Source organism: Arachis hypogaea, chromosome 4 (assembly GCF_003086295.3).
Source record: "Arachis hypogaea cultivar Tifrunner chromosome 4, arahy.Tifrunner.gnm2.J5K5, whole genome shotgun sequence".
Lineage (NCBI taxonomy): Eukaryota > Viridiplantae > Streptophyta > Magnoliopsida > Fabales > Fabaceae > Arachis > Arachis hypogaea.
The window spans coordinates 111,689,352-111,710,408 of record NC_092039.1 but is presented as its reverse complement, the minus strand read 5'-3'; the positions used below and the strand labels follow the sequence as shown (position 1 = coordinate 111,710,408).

The following is a 21,057-nucleotide window of genomic DNA, read 5'->3' as shown; positions in this document are numbered from 1 at the left end:
TATCCAAATATTTTAAATTGAATAAAAATACTTTATTTTAAAAAAAAATTTCAAATAAAAAAACCAATTCAAACTAAAAATAATAAATTAGTTAATAAATAATTTAATACATATATTTTAGAGAGAGAAAAAACAACAAATATGATATCAACATGAAATATTTTATACGATTGTTAAATAGTTTTGAGAACAATAATTAACTATTAAAATAATTAGCCTTTATATAAATGAATAATTAACTTTTTTGTATAATAAAATAATCAAAATGTTTACAAATTGAAAATTAACTATCAATTAATTATTATTGTAATATTAATTATATTATTTATAAAATTTAATTATAAGTTAAATATAAAATTATTTGAATTTTTTAATATCCGTATCGGAGAATAAAATGACAAAAAGCAGGTCAGCGGCCACAGAAAGGTTGGCCACCCAACACTGACTTTGTATCCTTAAATATCAAAATTGGTTTCGAGAAAAAAGAAAAAGCATCACTTTGATTTTCCATCTAACTTGATTTTTCACATACAAATTTACTATATTAACCATTGAAAACAGATTTTATTTCAAAAGAATAGAAAATAAAAAATTAATTGCCCTTCACGGACCTGAAATTGCTCTTAACTAAATTGCATTTATGGGGTTTAGCAATTTATTCAAAATTCAAAATAAAATCTTAAATATTCACTACCTACTTTATCGCCCTTATTTGCTTTTATTTCTTTTTTCACTTTAATATTTATTTTTATCTCTTTTTCAAGTTTGCTGTTCTAGTATTTGTTTATTTTCAGCTCTACCATTTTTCTCATTAAAAATTTTTCAATTCAAGAAATCAGGAAACTTAGGGAAGGAAGGAAAAAAAAAAAAACAGCCAACAGGTTTTCCGAACTCCTGAGAATTTTGTAAGTTATTTTTTAATATCTGGAGTTATTCACTATTTTTTTTAGCTTGTTTCAGTAGTGAAAGTTCTTGAAGGTGCTGGAAAAAGAAATCTTAATACAAAGGTTACATCTTTAGAAGAACCTCTACTGAAGCCTCTGGAATCAAAGTAACAGGTCTATGATCTTTGCATTCTGAATAATATTCGGTGATTGAAGTTTTTTCATAATATAGTAAACTTATAAAGAGATTTGTTTTTTTAAATTATTTCCTTGTTTTTTAAATGATTTTATTTACTAATTTTTTTTCTTAGTTCCAGCTTTTTTGTGTTTCAAAAGTTCAGGCAAATGCTGGATAGGAAGCAGATTTATGCAAAAGGGTGTAGTTTGTTTTTTCTATTTTTGGAAAAGCCTTGGGTTGTTTTAGTCTTTTACATTCATTTTTTTTGTGCTGGGGGATAAAGAAATATTTGTTCTGTATCAATGTGTGGTTTTATAAAAATTTTTGTATGAATGATTAGTCGAAAATTTGTTATTTTTGAAAATTATATTTTTTTCAAAAAATTTTCCTCCATTTTATAGCTGATACGTTTTTTTTTCCCTGTCCTTTGTTAACAGGTCAGTTTCTGATTTCAGTGTTTGAAAACTTCAGAGATAATAAAAGCAGAAAAAAAAAATTAAACCTAGAAATAAAATAACTTTAAAAAGAAAAATTGGTTGGTGATTTTCTACTCTACTTGCTGCACTTTTTTTCTAAGATGTTTTAAAACAAAAATAATTCAATGCACTGATAAGTTAGAACTGGATCTCTTGTTGATTCAGCTCATCTTCTTGTTAGCCAAAAGTTTGTTTTTTTTTTTTTTGTTCTTATTTCTCCTCATCTTTGAGAATCATTTGATGGATTTGCGCTTTGGTCTTGTTGCATGCTTAATGAGGTTCAATAATCAATACATTAATGTGTTTGCTACAAAACATACAACTTTATTTTGTAATGACATGAGTTCTGATGAGCCTTTTGATTTCTAAGTGTTTCTTTGTCCGTTGCTTGCTTGCAGATGTTGGTTTGATTGTATAGACTTAGGAGGGAATATATTGATTGATAGGGATGGAGGCAAGAGAAGCTATTAGCTCTGGGGTTACGGTGATAGGGGCGGAAGCTCCCTCTGCATACCATGTGGCACCAAGGAGTGAAGCTCCGAGCCAAGTTCCTGGCCCGGATGCAGCTGCTAATGCTGCTCTTGGTGTTTCGCCCGTGAGTGTGGGATTGGATGGAACAACAGTTAAGAAAAAACGTGGTAGGCCAAGGAAGTATGGACCGGATGGATCGGTTAATATGGCATTGTCACCATTGCCAATTTCTTCTTCGGCTCCGTCTTCTAACGAATTTTCGAGCTTCCATTCAAGTGGCAAGCGAGGGAAATCGCGGGGTATGGAGTACAAGCACTCAAAGAAATTCGGAGGAGGGGATATTCTAGGTGGGAATGAAATTTGATGCCTTCAATGCTATTGTTTTTTAACATTTTACATGTTGGGTGGGTTTTGGTTTATTTATAGTTATAGGTTATAAATACCTGAAAGAAGAAGTCTTTTTCATTTTAGAATTTTCTTTTGAAGTATGCAAAATTAGTTAATGCTCAACTTTGCCTTTTATGATGTTTCCATGCATAGAAAGTTGATTTCTGTGTTAGCAAGTGAAAAATAAGCATTTTATGTTCATTATATATTTATCTATTGTGTTTTGCTGATATCTATTGATGTTTATTTTCTGTAGGAGATTCCATGGGTACAAGCTTTATGCCCCATATCATTACTGTCAATGCTGGCGAGGTATACTCGATGGAAAGGGAAAAATATTGACTATGTTTCACTTTGATCTACACCCATTTTTCATTTTGCTTGGTTATCGACGTTTCGTTTCATGTAGTTGGACTTATGCTGCATTTGACAAGAAAATGCATAATTATTTTCATTGTTTCAGGACATCACAATGAAGGTTATATCGTTTTCTCAACAAGGACCACGAGCTATATGCATACTATCTGCTACTGGTGTAATTTCAAATGTTACGCTTCGCCAGCCTGATTCTTCAGGAGGAACTTTGACCTATGAGGTGCTAATCTGAATCAGCTTATTATTATGTTTATGAATATATGTATATTATTCTCCATTCTTTTTGTGTTTTGAGTCCATGTTGAATCCTTGATTTGAAGATTTTGCTTGTTTTTGATGTCTGATTAAGGTTTTCAAACATTGTGGATTTTCATTTTATTATTGAAGTAGCTTTCTTTGGTGGTGCTAAAAATCTTATGTTTCGTATTTTGGATTGTTTTGTCCAGGGTCGTTTCGAGATACTTTCCTTGACTGGATCATTTATGCCTACTGACAACGAAGGAACGAGAAGCCGGTCAGGTGGGATGAGTGTCACCTTGTCCAGCCCTGATGGCCGTGTCTTAGGTGGTGGCGTTGCTGGTCTTCTTGTAGCTGCCAGTCCTGTGCAGGTAAGCATCCCCTACCATATTCCATGTCGACTATGATATTGGATGCTGCCAATAATTTACCCAAGTGTGCCCCCGTATTATATGATTGAGAAGTACAAGGAAAACATCTTTGATTTGTTATTTATTGTTCCCGAAATTAGCCCTTTTGGTTTTAGAAAACATCTTTGATTTGTTATTTATTGTTCCCAAAATTAAAAGATTATACCAAAGGATCCTTAAAACTGAAGGAGGTTTGAAACTAAGGTTGCATGTTTTGCATCTTTTTTTAAAAAAAGGGTGATATGGAAAGAGAGAAGAAAAGGGAATAAGGAAAATGTTTAATAGTGTGGCATGTGATGTAATTTACATAACATGCAATTGCTATTTGATCTATGCAAGTGAGATTTTAAGTTTGGAAGATCTATCATTTATCTTCTGAAATCAAATAGATTCTTACTTTGGAGTTTGGACAAGTTATATGTTTACTTAGTTGACTCATGTTGCCGATTATATCAGGTGGTTGTTGGAAGTTTTCTGCCAAGCAACCAGCAAGATCCGAAACCAAAGAAGCAGAAGCATGATTACGCACCACCACCAGCAGTTAACCCCCCCGCCGTTGCAGTGTCCTCTGCGCCACCACCCTCAACTAATGGCGATAAAGAGGATGTCATGGGTGGGCACGTGATGCAACACAATCCCGGAGCCTTCAACTCTAGCCTCACTCCTCCCTCGGCCTTCCGAAGGGACAGCTGGGTTAACATGCATTCCATGCCGGACTCGATTAAATCCACCACGGATATTAACATATCTTTGCCTGATGATTGATTCGCGGCCACGTGGCATGTCGTCGTTTATTCTTGCTGACAACATTCATGGCTGAGCTATTTCACTTGATGTTTCTCTAAGGTTGCTCTCTGTTAATTATGTTAGCATTGTTTCAAACTTTTGTTGTCTTTTATGACCAATAGGGGGATGATGATGATATAGTTGGCAGTGTTGTAAGTTGCAGTTTAGGGTTTTACATTTTCCTTTGGTAGAGTTTAATCTCTGATTTATTTTTTCGGCTGATTAGGTGAATGCTGCATTGTGCAGTGTTTTTTATGATTAGGCTAATTAATTCGGATGTAATGATAGTTTGAATGCTTATTAATGACTTAAATTTGTTGAAGCTTTTGCGCCCTAACCTATTTGCATTTGGGTCCTGATATGCTTTGTGATTATAGGTTTAAGAGTGTGCTTAAAAAATAAATACATTGCAATTAGGTCCAATTTTATGGGAGAAACTTGTATACTCTTGAATATGCACAATCATTCCTCTCATGGAACCAGATTTTTTTTATTTCCAACAACATTCCTCTCAAATATGGATTCCCCTTCCATCTTATGCCATCAAGGTGAACTTCACTGTACAATTAAACACCATACCTCGCATCTCTTTTTACCACAATTACCTAATTACCTTAGTCCCTTTGGGATAATCCATTCTTTTTTTTTTTGTCACGGTATCCCTCAATCAGGTCAATGACTAATCTGTTGCAGTATTGAGCTCTATTTAAAGGTTTGCCGTTGAGCAATGGGTTGTTGCATACATAAGGCGGGGTTCGAACCTCCGATATTTACTTAAACGGACTAGTAAGCTAACTACTAGATCAACCCAACTTAGTTATTCTTTATATTTTTTTATTTGGTAGAACTAGAGCTGTTAAGTGAGTGGGCAGATTTGAGACAACTCAGTAATTGAAATATTGGGTTCACTATTTCTTTGCCTAGTCAATGAAATGCTAGTTTGATTGGAGTAATTGAAATATTGGGTTCACTATTTCTTTGCCTAGTCAATGAAATGCTAGTTTGATTGGACTCATTTTAGTTGATGAGTCAACTGGGTTGACTCGTTTGATTAAAAAAATAGTCTTTTTTTTGCTAATATCTAAATAAGTCAAAATTTTATTATACATTTATATATTTTCATACCAAAATAAAGTCTAAAAATATAGTTTTAAAAAATTATTAGTACAATAACAAGATAGTTTATATATATATATGACAAACGAGTCAACTCATGTCCTTTGGACTCGATTCCTCTTACAAACGAATCATATTTTACTTGCTTGATGAGTCTAAATTGACTCGCAAATCACAATTCATTTTGACTAACCCGAGGTAGAACCATAGATGTTCTCTCAAGCAAAATTATTCAAGTATTTGAGATCTCAACATAATTTTCTCAATATCCAGTAATAGTTGGTTAGACTATACATTTTTATTGCTTCTAGATTTGACATTTAAGAGTGCACAAATGTGGGAGAAAATAAGTCGTTCTCTTTCTGTTTTTCTATGTTTTTTGTTTGAGCCGCCTAACTACATAAGTAAGATCATCTATAAAAAAAGAGTTTCTTATAAGTTATATCAGTCTATAACCAACATAAGTTGGTCTAGTAATAATTTATTAGTTTTTTTTTTTTTTTTGGTCAAGATTAGTTTGTTTAAACAAGTGGCTAAAACTTGTCCTAATGGCAAATACATTTGCATCCTAAAAGTACTATATGGGTTCGAACCTCTCTTAGAGAGTATGTAATGTGTGTGTGAGCAGGGTGTGTGTTTATTGGCCAAAAAAAAAAAAGAAAAAAACAAGTGTTAGGATCCTACTTTATGCATCCAGCTTTGATGATGAAAGAAAAAAAGTTATCTATACCTACCTACCATCTCACATATTTCCTTTCTTAGATTTGACTCCTACCAACTTATAGGAAAATGCTAATTTGACAACTACAAATTAAGCAACAATTAATAACTAGGAGAGGAAAAATCATGATTGTTCTTACCATTGTCCCTTAAAATTCAATGAGGTCCTCTTTTATGACTTTGAAATAAGCTTTTGCAAGATAACGTTGAAATTCACGTCTTTTACTTACTTTTACAACTCACCCATTTCCCTTCTCGAATGTGAGAACGTGTATAAAGCTCAAACTTGACAATATTATTGTAAGAGATGTTGCATACTGTAGCCTTGCATTTAAGAGCCACATCAGACAGTTCAATTTGACTAGAAAATTGAACTAAAGAACAAGGAGCTTTGAATGCTACAAGTACTGTTTATGCTACCTAAGTACCTAGTATCTAAGTAATAATTAATCTTGTCCTGGTTGTTGCCTGCAAATATTTGGGAGTGGTGGACAAAGGTTGACTGAGAAGGGTCGAATGCCCTTTTTCTATTCTTCACTTCATTTATCACTTTACTTAACAGGATCATATAAATTTAATCATTACTCATGTTCGCTAGTCTTTTGAGGTATAAATCACATTATTTAAAATTAACTGGTAAATTTTTTTTTTACTTCTACATGTAATTATGTGAACCCTTGTGTTGAGAGAGGACACTTTTTTTTTTTTGGACGCTAGGACACTCTTTCTTCATTCAAATCTTTTTGACTGAACAAATCAAGGGTCCGTTTGGTTTGTAATTTTTTTTTTCAAAATTTTGTTAAAAAACTAAAAATAAAAACAGACTTTTTTTTATAAAATCCTTAAAACAAGAAATTCTAAAAATGAAAACAAAAAATAAAAATTCAAACCACAAGAAGCACTTCAATTAAGAAAAAAAAGTTAACATAAACAATAAACTTCTTGAAAATGTTAGTTTAGAAAGCTTCATAGAAACAAAAACAAATCGAGATTAATAATTTATAAGCCTTTAGCCCTTTAAGGCCTTCACATTACTCCCAATTTACATTTTTGGATAGTGGCATAGGAAGCATTCACATATTATGATCCTGGTAGTGTATTCTCACTACTCACTAGTTGTCAAACTTTTTTTGTGCATCTATAAAACATAGAAATTTAAATATTGATTATGAGAGACCGCAACCAATAAAATATTTGACAAATCATTTGCTAGCAACCTTGAACAAAAATTCCTCTGAACCAAACAGAAACTATTGTTATAGTTTGCAACTGGTGGTGTTGTTGCTACTAGCATTGTTGTATGCATGCCCATGGAATTCAGCTCAAAAGATGGATTTCGCTCACAAAAGCATAGAATGTTTTCATCCTGAAAATTGTTTACAATCCCAAGTGTTTAATTAGGTGATATGTAGAAGATTAAATATTTATTGTACTCGTTCTTCCTCGTGTATCGAGCTGATTTACTTCCTTCTTCCACACCCCATTTAATGGTAGACGGGAGTAAGTCGGCTCCATGGATGAAGAGAAGTGCATGACTCTTTGTAGAGAGAATAACATGACTTTCAAACACGAAGTATCGAAAACTTACAGCAGCAGGCATGGAGATAAACTACTTCAGGTCATGCTATTCCTCAGAAAGGCTCCATACCAAGCTGAAAACACATAAAGATCAGGGAGATGTCAACAAAACTTTATCTTCGAAATAGTACACAACATAATTCTCAAAATGGAGAGAGCAAGAGAGATTCCAGTCACGATACCTTAGCACAGAAAGGACAAATAGCAAGACGGAATGTCCGACTTTAAATAACCGCATCTTTTTTTCCCAATTCAGTTTATTGTAGATTTCAGTAACATCAGCTAAATGCTCCTTTTTAATGTACCTGAGATATTAACTTTCAGGTCATAATTAACAATATAATGTAATGGAAAGAATGTGGACAGGTAATAGCTTATGCATATATGTCACTGAAATAGATACTATGTTTAAGATTACATAATCTCATAAAGGAATTAGAACTCTGCAGCACTGCAAATACCCATTTTTTAGGCCAAGATGTTCGAAACCGTGAATTCAACATTGCTAGTCGAAGTCAATTACAAGCTTGATATTCTTTTTATGGAAATATAGACTGTGTTAGTTACGCAGAAAGAAGGAAAAAAGTTCATGGATGAACGGTTGAATTTCCATCTCCAAAAACCTAAGCTAAACTGTGGCTTAATCACAACATTTTCAAGTCATCAAATCATCCCTCAAGTAGAAGTCCTAGAGTCTAGATGATCCTTAAAACAACGTTTTCACACCACACAATTTCATCCTCGTATCATATTCTTAATTAAATAAAAGAGTGTTGTATTCATTCAACTACAATATAAGTGTTGTCTTCCTACACTGCTCCGTTTGAAGTTTCATGTCAAAATAAAAAGGCTATTTTTACCAAGCTTATAAATAATCGAATACAGGGAATAAGATATGCTTCTTTGGTTTTATTCAGCCTTGTATACATATACCAAGTTCAAGTAGTTTAAGTTTCCTTGGAAAATTAAACAAGTCTTGCTGAGGAGGTAAGAAAGACAAACTTACAATCTCACATTGTAATACATGCAAGGGAGTCCTATCAAGAATATAACCCAGTGTCCTGCTAATAGATTGGTGACGCAGAAGATCCCTTGGATGATGAATTCAGGCAAGATAACCTGGTTAATCCGAGACGTTGAATCATATGGGTTGATATAGTCAAACTCCAGGTCTACCAACATTATTAGCTACAATGAATGATTAGAGCAGAGTCAAATTATTTGTCACTCTAGCAGCAAAATTTGCTATCTCGCACTTGTAGATGACACATAATATTTGAGGTGAGAGTTCATATATAGCAGTCGAATTCAAGGAAGCTCGATTTAAAATGAAAAACTAAGCCATTAATCTTCACATAGAGACAAGAAGTTTTCTAAGTGATCATTTTCTCTCAGAGGTATGCTAAAGATTAGCTGAAATAAAAGAAGAAAACCAAAAGCAAAAAAGGTAAATGAAGCATTAAAGCTGTGATATGCAGATCAATGATGCATTCAACCATATAATAATTGTTCAAAAACCATATACAATATATAATAATAACACAGTTAGTACTTAGTACTTACAACCAAATTCAGAAACGTTCTTTCAGTGTGATTTTTTTTAAGTCATCATTTACACTTAAATATTCTTTAAAAAAAAAAGAAAGAAAAAAAAAATATCAACACCAAATTCAACATCTAAATTCTAATGAACTAGAAGGCTTAAGTTAATCCTTTTAGAATTGAGGCCTTGTATGCTCAATAAATAATTTTATCCGTCCAAAAATTTGAATTTTTAAAATTTTTATTTATTGTTGTTCCTAATAGGAAGCACGCAACTCTAACAACTAGAATTAAAATGAAGAAACTGAAATTGCCACATTCGATTCAACCACAATCCAAAAATAGTAATGCTGAACACGGTTAAGCATGGCAGCACGTAAAAAGTGATCCCGTAATATCAAGAGAGGATATGAACATGACGAATGAATGGAATGGAATATTTTGAAAAACCTAAGAGAAAGTTGGGAAAATTGAATCGAAAATAGAGAAAGAGAGTGAGTAGCGTAAGGTACCTGGTAACCGAGAAGACCGAGAAGGGCCAAAATTAGAAGAAACGTGAAGATCCAATAAAACACTTCCCCCATAACAGCCACCACTGCATGCCTCTCTCTCTCTCTCTCTCTCTCTCTCTCTCTCTCTCTCTCTCTCTCTCTCTCTCTCTCTCTCTGTTTATCTCTCTTCTCTCTTCTCTCTCTCCCTTTCTATTTGTTTTTTGGTGTCCCAAAAATACGAGAGAATTAAAAAAAAAAATAGAAAGGCTTTTTGTTTAAATAAATTATGGCTTGAAAGATTTTTTTAAATATTATAATTAAAATTTTTTTAAGATAATTAAAATTTATTATTTTTAATCAATCTAATTTTTTAGTCTAACAATTTAATAGCATACTTTTAAAATTTTTTATTTAAATTAATTAAATATAATAATTACAAAAATATATAAAATATAGAGTATTTATCTTTATTCGTAATTGCTCATATCCGAAATACAGTGGGATAAATCACGTTACACAAGCATCCCGAGTACATCGTATCTTAGATGTGAACTAGGGCCGTTAAAATGGGACAAAGGTCAGCCAGTTTACCTATTTAAATGGACGGGTTTTACCTTTAAAATTAAACCCGTTAAATTTCGAGCTAAATGGTTGAGCCCGATTAACCCGAAAAAAATGAAGAGTTAAACGAACTAGCCCACGAACTAAACGGGTGCCCGGTTTTTTTTTTTTTTTACATTGTTTCAAAAAAAGTAGCACTTCTAGTCGATACTTCTCCCAATCCGACCTGAAAATCCGACCCATCAAATAAAAAAAATTATTTTTGAAAATTTTTTTTACTAAAAGTGATATTTTTTGTCAAAATATTTTTCAAAAAATAAAATAAAAAAATAAACAGGCTGGCCCGTTTAGCCCATCGGGTTGGCCATAAACGGTCCGAGCTGAAAAATTATGGCCCGCAAATAAAGCGGGCTTAAACAGTCTAACCATTTAGCCCACGAGCTTAACAGGTCGGGCCTAAATGGGACGAACTAGCCCTTTGACAGCCCTAATGTGAACAATAAAAGAAAACGTACACAAATCGAGTACATTGTGATCATTACAAACGATGATGAGAGAGCAATATTTGAGTGTAATTCAATTATGATGCTACACTTTTTTTTGTGTTGGTTCTCTAGATGCGCTTAAGAATGTCATCTTGAGCAATATATGGGCAATTGGTTTGAAGGAGGTTGGCCGAGTAGCATATAGATTCCTATCAGCGCCTTCTAGTGGATGTTTTATTAATAGAACATTTTGGGTTGAAGCTGATAAGCACGTCAATATAATGTTTGATGTGAATGGTAGATTAATGACACAACATGTGATGGAGTTGTATGTAGAGATTCGTGATGTATTTAGTGGGTTTGGGTCATCTTCTTCAATACCCCCATGAAGTCCCGATCCCAACGAGGTCGATTCACTTCGCCGATCCGCGGGGTACTGGTGACATAGAGTTGAGCGAGTTTGATTCGGATTATGCTGTGGACTCTGGTTCGTCTATCGATAGTGAGTCTTCTAGGGAATATGTACCGGATATCCCAGCTGGTGGATGTGTTCGATTTTTTCTTCCTCTCCTATTGCTTGTGCCACAATTATCAGAAGTTCCAAGCCATTATCTAGCTCTTAATTTAAATGCGATGCAATTAGAGGACCCTTTTCATCTTGGCGACATTGAGGATTACAACACGGATGGAGGGATAGAATTTTGAGTGGACCACGGGTTTAGGAGTAGAGATGCTATTCTGTTGGCAGTGAAGAATTACAACACTCGAAGAAACGTCGAGTATAGGATATTGGACTCAGATAGGCTGAAAGACCACTGTCGATGCAAGCAATCCTCGCTGGGTGTCCATGGAGTCTTCATGTAGCAATCAACAGAACCTGTACTATTGATAAGTATTGCATTTAACAGTTTATAGAATTAAATTAACATACAATTTATACGTTAGATGTTTAGATTTATGAGTTCGCTTGTAAGGAGGTGCGGAGGTTCGAGGGGGGAGAGGGGGCACATACCTATTTGGCGCCAACTATGTCTCAATATCACCCTCAATTGGATGGCAGTTTAACTCGCACTATTATCCTACTAATTATACATACGGATCCATCTATATCCATCTCAGTATTGCAAAGTGCAGTGCAATAGAATTATAATTTCAAGACATCATATCGAAAGGTGTGGATGACAAAGTAAAAGATGATTGCTCAGATTTATAGCGATTGAGAAAAGTCGTACAACAAGATTCTCAGACTTTTACAAGCTTTGTCCAACTGCCTTCCTGGTACCATACATAATTGTGTTGCAGTTCCACACTACAATGGAAACACGATTGACAGAGATTTTAGCCAGCTTTATAAGGTTTTTGGGCCTTCTCGCCATGTATCGAAGCTTTTAAGCACTACAAGCCATTTGTTTTGGTCGACGGGACGCATTTGTACGGGAAATACGAGAGTGTACTACTAATTGTTGTTGCCCAAGATGAAAACAAGAACATTCTTTCCGTCACCTTTGTACTAGTAGAGTCCGAGTCTATTGAGTCGTGATCTTTTTTCTGATAAATCTGAGGTAGCACATGACTCTGCAGCATAGCATACTTATCATATCTAATAGATCTCAAGCCATTCACGCTGCTCTCAATGCGGCCAATAGTGGATGGCACCCTTCTACAACTCATCATGCTTATTGCATATGTCATATGGCTTCTAACTTCAATACCCAGTTCAAATTTGTAGAGAAAAAGCGGCATCTTATAAATGCAGCTTATAGTCCCAGTAAGGAAGGATGCGATTGGTATTTAGATACCTTAAGGGGATTATCAAGGGATATTCTTGATTGGACATTACGGTTTAGGAAGGCACTTTGGCTCCAGCACTATGATGAGGATTGTCGGTTTGGTCATATGACCATGAATCTCTCTGAGTGCATCAACACTGTTCTAAAGGAAATGAGGAATCTTCCTGTGGTTGCTATTGTGAGGGCAACTTATGAGCGACTGCAACAACTGTTTGTGCACAAGGGTCGTGAGGCGCAAGCTCAATTGAATTCTAGTCAGGTATTCTCACAATAACTACTAGCAGCAATAGAGAAGAACAAAGAGTCACTACCTAAGATGAGGGTCACTCACTATGATCGAAGGGCTTCAGGTTTTAGTGTAGAGGAAACAGAGCCCTAGAGGGATGGAGCCAGAATTCATATCGTGTTAGGCTTAACATGCAACAGTGCGACCGTGGAGTTTTTCAAGCCCTATACTATCTGTGTCGTCATGTTTTAGCTGCATGGTCTACAGCAAGCATCGAGTGAGGTGCATTCGTTGATCCAGTGTATCGATTGGCTTAAGTTTTCAAAGTTTATGAGATGAAGTTTTCTCCTATACCAGACAAGAATATGTGGACCTCGTGGTATGGTGCAAGGTTGAAGCCAAATCTCTCTATGTATAGGAAGCAAAAGGACAACCAAAATCAACACAACTGCGTAATGAGATGGACAAGGTTAAGAGGTTTGAGAAGAGGTGCGGTCTTTGTCGTTAGGTAGGTCATACAAGGCAAGGACCCATGACAAACGTCTGCAACTATCAAAGCCCGTCAGTAGCAACAGCCATAGGAAGGGGACAAGATTGTGTAACTTGTCTGTAAACAAGTATTCCCTGATCAACATATGTAAATAACATCTGGCATACTGACGGAGAGCAGTTGCATCAGCTCCTGCTGGAATGTGGAACACTCTGTTCCTAAGTTAAGTCATCTTCAATCCGAAATTCTGCTTCTTGTCATCAGGCTGGAGAGGAGGCCTATCACCAAGCAAATCCGTAACCCACTACCACGTGGGGTGCCCATGAAATTTCTGAAAATTTCTAGTGCAGCTGCTTATCGAGTCACCATCTGTGCGCAACCTAGTATGGTATGCCACATCCTAGAGTGTAATGGTGACCTTGCCCCACGGAAGGTGGGAAGTATGTGTCTCTGGTCTCCACCGCTCCACAAATAAAGAGAGTAAAATATTATCGAAGATGAAATCCCTTAGCTCTACTGCATGTCCAAAACCAGCCTCCCTAATATAAGGTAGTAGAACTTCAGACGGCGAGATCTCCAAAGTCACACGACGTGCTAAGAGATTCTTATGTAACTATACAACTACTATTCATTAGTCTTCTTAAACTAATTGTTTATTGTATTATTGTTTTATAATAAAATAATTATGAATATAAAATAATTAATTTTAAGCATGACCCATTAAATAATTTAATGTATATACACATAAGAGAATATATTATTTACTAAATAATATAATATCATTTAACTAAATTTAAACATGACTCATTAACTGATTTAATTCATATGATAATATATTATTTAATTAAAAATAATAAATACAAAATATAATTTTTTTATAATAAACTAACACGATAGATAAAATGTAAGTCATATATACTTAATTAAATTTAAGCATGACTCATTAATTGATTTAATTCATAAGATAATATATTCTTTAATTAAGAATAACAAATAAAAAATATAATTATTTTATAATAAACTAACATGACAAATAAAAATTATTTCATAAATACCTAATCAAATTCTAATATTTTATTCTTTTAACAAGTCTCACCCAAGTAAATACTAAACATCTAATTAACATATAAAGGTGGTATCAATTAAAAATTAAATAAATTTAAATATATTAAATAACTAAATATTAAAAATAATAGACATAAAAATTAACCTCAAAATCTATTGCTCAAACCATATGCCAAGTTGCATTCAATCTGTTAATATTGTTCAATCGGATGTAACTTTCTCGTCTAACCATGAATGTTTTGAAACTTTCAAAAACTCAGAAATGTCAAATGAAGCAAATAGATCTGGGCTACATTCTCTTTTTATAGCATTTTCATGTATCTCGGATACTGTGTCACTGCAATGTACGTATCCCAAATATACAGTATCTAGTTACCGAACTTTCGTCGTATTCCAATAGCACCTAGGATATGATTGACGTGGTTCTTTCACATCTAGAATATAATATACCCAGAATAGTTATGTAATATAATTTATTCTACTGTACTACAAAAATGAGCAATTATAGATAAAAGTAAGTATTCTATATTTTACGTACTTTTGTAATTATTATATTTAATTAATTTAGATAAAAAAATCTATATTTTAAATATTAATAATTAATTACTAACTAAAAACAATAAATTTTATTAATCATTTAATATTTTTCTCATAATTAAGATGAGAAAACACACCAATCTAAAAATAGTGAAGTGAAATATACAGCATACGATTTGTGACTGTGAAATTGCTTTTATTAATAAAAAAATAATTTTTATACAATACGGAATTCTCATAATACTTAGTGAAATTAAAAATTAATTTGTATACAACACAGTGTTATCGTTTTGTATTTTTTAAAATTAAAAATTTAATAAATTATAATTTGACATTATCAAATTCTATTTATGTCGGATTCTTACACATGTATATAAAATACGAAATCGTTCAATATTTTTAAAAATATCAAAATTATTCTAATATTTAAAAAAATAGCCTATTTTGATAATGTAAACCAGTGATGCAAAATAATAAATTATAATTAAAAAGTAAAAAATACCTTTTGAAACTATATGTTTTTTTTTCAATAAAATTAGTATTGAAATGTCTCTAATTTGAAGAATTATATATTTTTTTAATAAAAAATAAAATAAATAGGATAACTTGGTTAATTTCACAAATGGATTTTGGCTAAAAAAGTTTAGGATCGCTAAAATGAGAATCAAACAAATTGGAATTAAATAGGTCGGAATAGCTCATTTGGTCGTCTTAATAACTAAAATCGAAATTGCATCTTCAATTGAGATATTTAGTTATTAATCAAATAGTTTATATAAATAAATTAAACCTTAAATCATTTTAGTAAGTAGTATATATTTTATAGTTTAAAATTTGGGAATTATAACATACCAAGAGATGTAAAAGAGTAAATACCTAACCTAGTTTTTATCTTTTTTTTTTTTAAGGACAAGATGATCCTTCCAAAAAAGGTATGTTTCGGCCCTTGTCCCTGTATGCTATTAGACATGGCGGCCTTTCCTTAGGTTTCAGCGTTAAAAACAAATGAAATTAGTCTACATATCATTTAACAAAAATGAACTAGCTATCAAGTGTCCGTTAAGTGTCAAGTTGGCAAGTAAAGAATGGACAGGAGTCGATCTGTCTCTTTCTCTCAAGCAAAAATGTCGTCATATGGGTGGTAGGGGAGGTTTAAATGCTGTGACTCTTCACTATTAGCTCTGAAAATGTCACTCTCTTGGACTGTAAACCCTAGAATGACATGGTTGAGAGTGAAGAATGTGGTTGACGCCAAATCGGTGAAGTGGGAGAGATGAAAATGAATTAGGTTGGAGTTTGAATGTTAGTGGGAGTGTGGAATCAAGGTGGAAGAAGAAGTGGGTTACTCGAGAGTGTAATTGTGGAATTCATGCAATTTTGTTCATGTCAAAAATTGATATGAACCCAAACAGATTATTCTTTAGATGCTCATACTTCAAGGTAGGTTTATTAACAATTAAAATTATGTTCACTTTGTTTTCTATTAGATTCTTATAAAAGAATATCCTTTTGTAGACTCCAACACCTAATTGCAAGTACTTTTGTTGGTTTGATGATTATGTTGTATCATTCAATAAGAATGCTACAAATACTCTTGTTTGGGGGTATGAAGTAGAATCCGAATCATAAGGAAGGCCATTCTCCTAAAATTGACAACAAAGTTAAGTAACTAGAGGAAACATTAGTTAACTTAAAAATTTATTTAAAGAAATCTAGACTAAATTATAGTTAAATTAGGTGCACTAATATTGGATGTAATTTAGACTTTAGAGAGATCATATGTTGCTTTTGGAATATTGTGAAACATTGTGATCATAGTTGCTAAGTTGTTTAGGCAATGACATTTGTTGCTATCATTCATTTTTTATGCATGGATATAAATATAATTAATCTGCTTTTGTTTTTATACGAAAGTTTATTCTATTTTAAAGAATGCAGTAGTATACATAATTTTGTAATGAAATAAGACAAATGCAAGATAACAAAATAAGAAACTATCTATTGAAACTTAACACATAATACTACAATAACAAAATAAGGGAAGCATAACTGCCCTTACCAATAGAGTTACCCAAAAGAGTATTCAAACCATTATATCACATGTTACATGTCTTAACACCTAATTATATAATCACAAAAGCAGTCACCATAAGATCCCTAATCATCATAGTTGTTCAAGTGAGTAATAAAATATTGTGTCAGTCTTGTAATTTGATAACCAAAATAGACACTCTTAAAAACAAGCTAACACCCAAAATATCTATATATTTTTTCTAGTACCAAACTTGTAAAACTAGATCAACTAAATTCTTATTGGAAGGCATGATCCTTAGAGTGGGGTGAACTTAAAAAGCCTTGTTACAGTTTCTGAAGTTGCTGCAGCTAGTCTCTACTAAAACACCTCTTGCTATATAATATTCTCTTTGAATTTCTCTTAAAACTCCCTCCATAATGAAATACAGGAACAATCATAAAATTATCTATCTGAGATAAATAAAGTAATTAATATTTTACATTACAATCTCTAAATAAATAATTGTGATTTTAACTATATTGTCAAACCACAACTAATAATAGTTCAGCAGTAAAGTAATGCACATATGAAAAAAAAAGCCAAACTCATAATTATGCATGATAATCCCTAAAGCATTCAAACTAAACCCAAAATTAGCAACGTTGAATTATAAACCAAACTCTTTCAGTGCAGTGTAACATCAATTCAAAAAAAAAAGATGCTAACACTCTAACTCCCCAAAACGAATTAAACAATACACAATCTCACTAATTTTGTAGTTGAAGAATCCATTACTTACCTCGAAAGCTTGCACCAGAAAATTCTGTCAATATCGTCAGGCAATTCGTTAGTGATGCCGTCTGAAGCATCACCTGGAGCTTTGTCAGCAACAGTATGAACTCAGCTCTACAACCAAGTAGAACATTGTGGGTTTGTCTTCTTTAGAGAGAAGAGAAAAAGATTCTTGGGTATTCTGTAATTAGGAAAAAGGCAATGCGGGGTTAAATGGAAACTCACATCATGCACTTAACGAACCGTTCCAATTCTAATTAAAATGACGACGTTTTTGTTTGAGAGAAATTGATAGATTGACTCTGTCCATTCTTTACTTGCCAACTTGGCACTTAATGAACACCTGATGGTTTGCTTTTAACGGTGGAACCTATGGAAGGGCCGTCATGTCTAACTGTATACGGGGATAGGGGTTAAGACGTACTTTTTTTGGATAAGGATTGCCTTGTCCTTCAAAAAAATTGATAGGAATTGAATTGGGTATTTACTCAATGTAAAATGATAATAAAAGGCACGTCTAAAACTTATAATGTAAGGGAACTAAGTTTGAAGCTTTAATTTGAAGTATAACAAAATTTTGACCGAATTATTTGCACATTTGATCTAACTAATGAATTGAACTAGATGTTTGGTTGAACCAATAAATTTGATTTGGATTTCACAAACCACAAATATAATGATAAGGACAATAATTTAGTGAAATGTTCCTTGATAGATCGCGAGAAATTAATTCCATGTAAATACTAAATAGTATGTTTTAATGGATTTTTTTTTACTTAGAATTATTTTAGTTTACATCTTGAATTTAATATTTTATACTTCAGGTTGGGCCTAAATTGATTGGAGTGACGCATTTGACAATCTTAATAACTAAAACTGAAATTCATATCTAAGTAAAATAGTTTGCAATTTTGGCCTAGATCAAATGATAAATTGGTTATTCTCAAAAGGGGTAAATATGGTTTTGGTCCCTAAAGTTAAGCACCAGAATCGAAACCGTCCCTCATCTAATTTTTTATTTACAATTGTCCTTAATGTTGCATTTCTATTTAACATTGTCCTTTCTAATAAAAAAAATTTTAATGACGAATCTACCCTTTTCAACGTTAGTGTTTCGCGCGAAACACTTGATGTCTTCAATTGGATGAAAACCCTGAACGTTTATTACAACACCCTTTATTCACAACGCTTCGTAAACCAAACCGATTACATTGTGCCCTAACCTAGAATCGGAAAGGACCGAAGATGTTGATGGACTGAAACTGAAGAGAGGAGGCGAGATCGAGCAACTAGAAGGAAGGGACGTGAAGAGTCGCTCAAGCAGAACTGATAGGGTTTGCGTAGGTATGATTTTCCTCCTTCTTTTGACTATGGTAGCTCTCCTTGCAGTGGTTAGTTTCCAGTTAGATGGTTTAGATTTTGGTGGTCTGTTTATGGTTGAAATGAGGCCATGTGTGTGGAGACTAGGGATTAGCATCGCTATGAAATAGGAAGGTCTGTGTGTTTCATCTTTTAAATTAATTTCTTTGTGTTGTTGTATTCTGATTCAGGGTGTTGTAGAAGACAATGGGTTATTTTAAAGTGAAGGTCTACCATGGAGGATGGTTTACTTATAAGAACGGTCCATTACAGTATATGGGAGGAGAAACAACAATGATAGAAGAGATTGATGGTGATCGGTGGTCTGTATTTAAAGCCTATACTAAGCTAAAGTAATTTGGTTACGTGGAGGAGAAAATCCTATCGTTGTGGTTCAAGGATCCAACACATGAAGACATGGAGAAAAATATGAAATTGTTTAAAAGTGATGCAGATTCCATTGCCATTTGTAGAATAGTAGAGTTGAGAGACTTTGTAGAGTTGTATGTTGTCCACAAGGTTGAAGACGAAGAGGTGTTTCCTGCTGCTAGCTATATTGATGTTGGGGAGAAAGATGGGATGGGTGACATTAGTGAGGGGCAAGAGCTGGTTTCGTATGGTGGAGTAGATGAGGGGCGAAACCAATCTAAACCAGTTGCTGCTGACTTTGGGGCAGAGGACAACAATGAAGTTGAGTATGGTAATTCTAGTGACAGTGACAGTCTCGATTCAGAGTATAAACCATCTGGAGAAGAGAACGACAGTGAAGATGATCTGCACTTTACTGATAGTGATGATGACCTTGATCCTGAGGTAAGTGGGTTTCAAGATGTGAATGTCATGAGTAAAAAACGCATGGATGTAAAAAAGAATGCTGTAGCAAATGAGGACTTTGAAGATGATGAGGGAGGAAACAGTGATGACTTAGATTTCGATCACGAGGTTGGGGCTAAAGGGTCTAATTCAGAGCATCAGGGTGTGAGGTTTCCAGTTCACAAGGCTCAAAAATATATGAATGAATACAAATGGGAAGTTGGCACAGTGTATGCATCTCGGGAGGAGTTCAAGTACACTGTGACTGCTTATGCTGTGCATACCGCAAGGGCAATCAGGTTAAGGAAGTGTGATTTGAAGAGGGTTAGGGCTGTTTGTTCCGATGATTGTCCTTTTTGGGTGTATGCTGCAAAAATCAGAGGTGAGGAAACTTGGCAGCTACGCAGCATGAACTTGACTCACACATGTACACAAGCACACAGGGTGGGAATTTTACACTTGAAATGGCTCGGCAAGGCGTTTAAGAAGAAGGTTGAAGCAAATCCCAAGGTGAAGATAAGGGATTTGGTTTCAAAGGCACAAAAAAGTGGAACTTGACTGTCACTAAGTCATTGGCAAGTAAGACGAAGCAGATTGCACAGGATGAAATTCGGGGAACCTTCCAAGAGCAATATAAAAGGATTTATGACTATGGACAGGAGCTCATGAGGGCATATCCAGGATCCTCTATTCGCATACAAGTGCAGAGGTCTCCAAATCTTGATAATGAAGCACCAGCATCATCCATGACCAATTATTGCATCTTTCAGAGGATCTATGTGTGCTTGAAAGCATGCAAGAAGAGCTTCCAGCATTGCAGGTCCTTCATTGGTCTAGATGGCTGCTTTTTGAAGACACCCCAGGGAGGACGATTGCTCACTGCAATTGGTTGGGATCCGAATGATCAAATGCTGCCGATTGCATATGCGGTTGTGGAGGCCGAGACAAAGGACTCATGGACTTGGTTTCTAAGTCATCTTGCATCTGATGTTGGGCTTGAGAATATGGGAAGATCTACCTTCATGTTTGACCAACAGAAAGTAAGCATACTTCACTTCATTTACAACATGAATTATAACAACTCAATTCTCCCTAACTACAAGCTCCTTGATTTCATGAGTGCAAGGTTTGTTGCCAGCATATGATGAGGTTATACCAGGAGTGGACAATCGGTTCTGTGTGAGACACTTGTACAGCAACTTTAGGAAAAGATTTTCAGGGTTACAATTGAAGAAACTGATGTGGAAGTGTGCTAAGGCGACTCACTGGAAGGA

General features: G+C 34.0%; 2 protein-coding genes across 5 annotated transcripts; one reads left to right on the top strand and one right to left on the bottom strand.

Annotated features, from left to right (window-relative positions):
• The first annotated feature begins 420 nt into the window (after nt 1-420).
• Nucleotides 421-4,541, top strand: LOC112797289 (AT-hook motif nuclear-localized protein 7). Of its 4 annotated transcripts, none has more exons than XM_025840138.3 (7): nt 483-881; nt 951-1,058; nt 1,937-2,356; nt 2,653-2,708; nt 2,860-2,991; nt 3,218-3,379; nt 3,875-4,541. In XM_025840138.3, exons 3-7 carry the CDS (start codon nt 1,987-1,989, stop codon nt 4,181-4,183), a joined length of 1,029 nt encoding a protein of 342 aa, XP_025695923.1. In that variant the 5' UTR covers nt 483-881; nt 951-1,058; nt 1,937-1,986; the 3' UTR covers nt 4,184-4,541. The 4 variants fall into 4 exon arrangements, with proteins under 4 accessions (XP_072092065.1, XP_025695923.1, XP_025695922.1 ...); XM_025840137.3 differs by having other exon boundaries at nt 492-881; nt 961-1,058; XM_072235964.1 differs by having other exon boundaries at nt 421-1,058.
• Nucleotides 4,542-7,011: 2,470 nt separating this feature from the next.
• LOC112797288 (protein cornichon homolog 4) lies at nt 7,012-9,858 on the bottom strand. The gene is made up of 5 exons (XM_025840136.3): nt 9,673-9,858; nt 8,625-8,806; nt 7,801-7,923; nt 7,629-7,692; nt 7,012-7,406 (listed from the first exon to the last, which is right to left on the bottom strand). Exons 1-4 carry the CDS (start codon nt 9,742-9,744, stop codon nt 7,665-7,667), a joined length of 405 nt encoding a protein of 134 aa, XP_025695921.1. The 5' UTR covers nt 9,745-9,858; the 3' UTR covers nt 7,012-7,406; nt 7,629-7,664.
• Between the last annotated feature and the right edge of the window lie 11,199 nt (nt 9,859-21,057).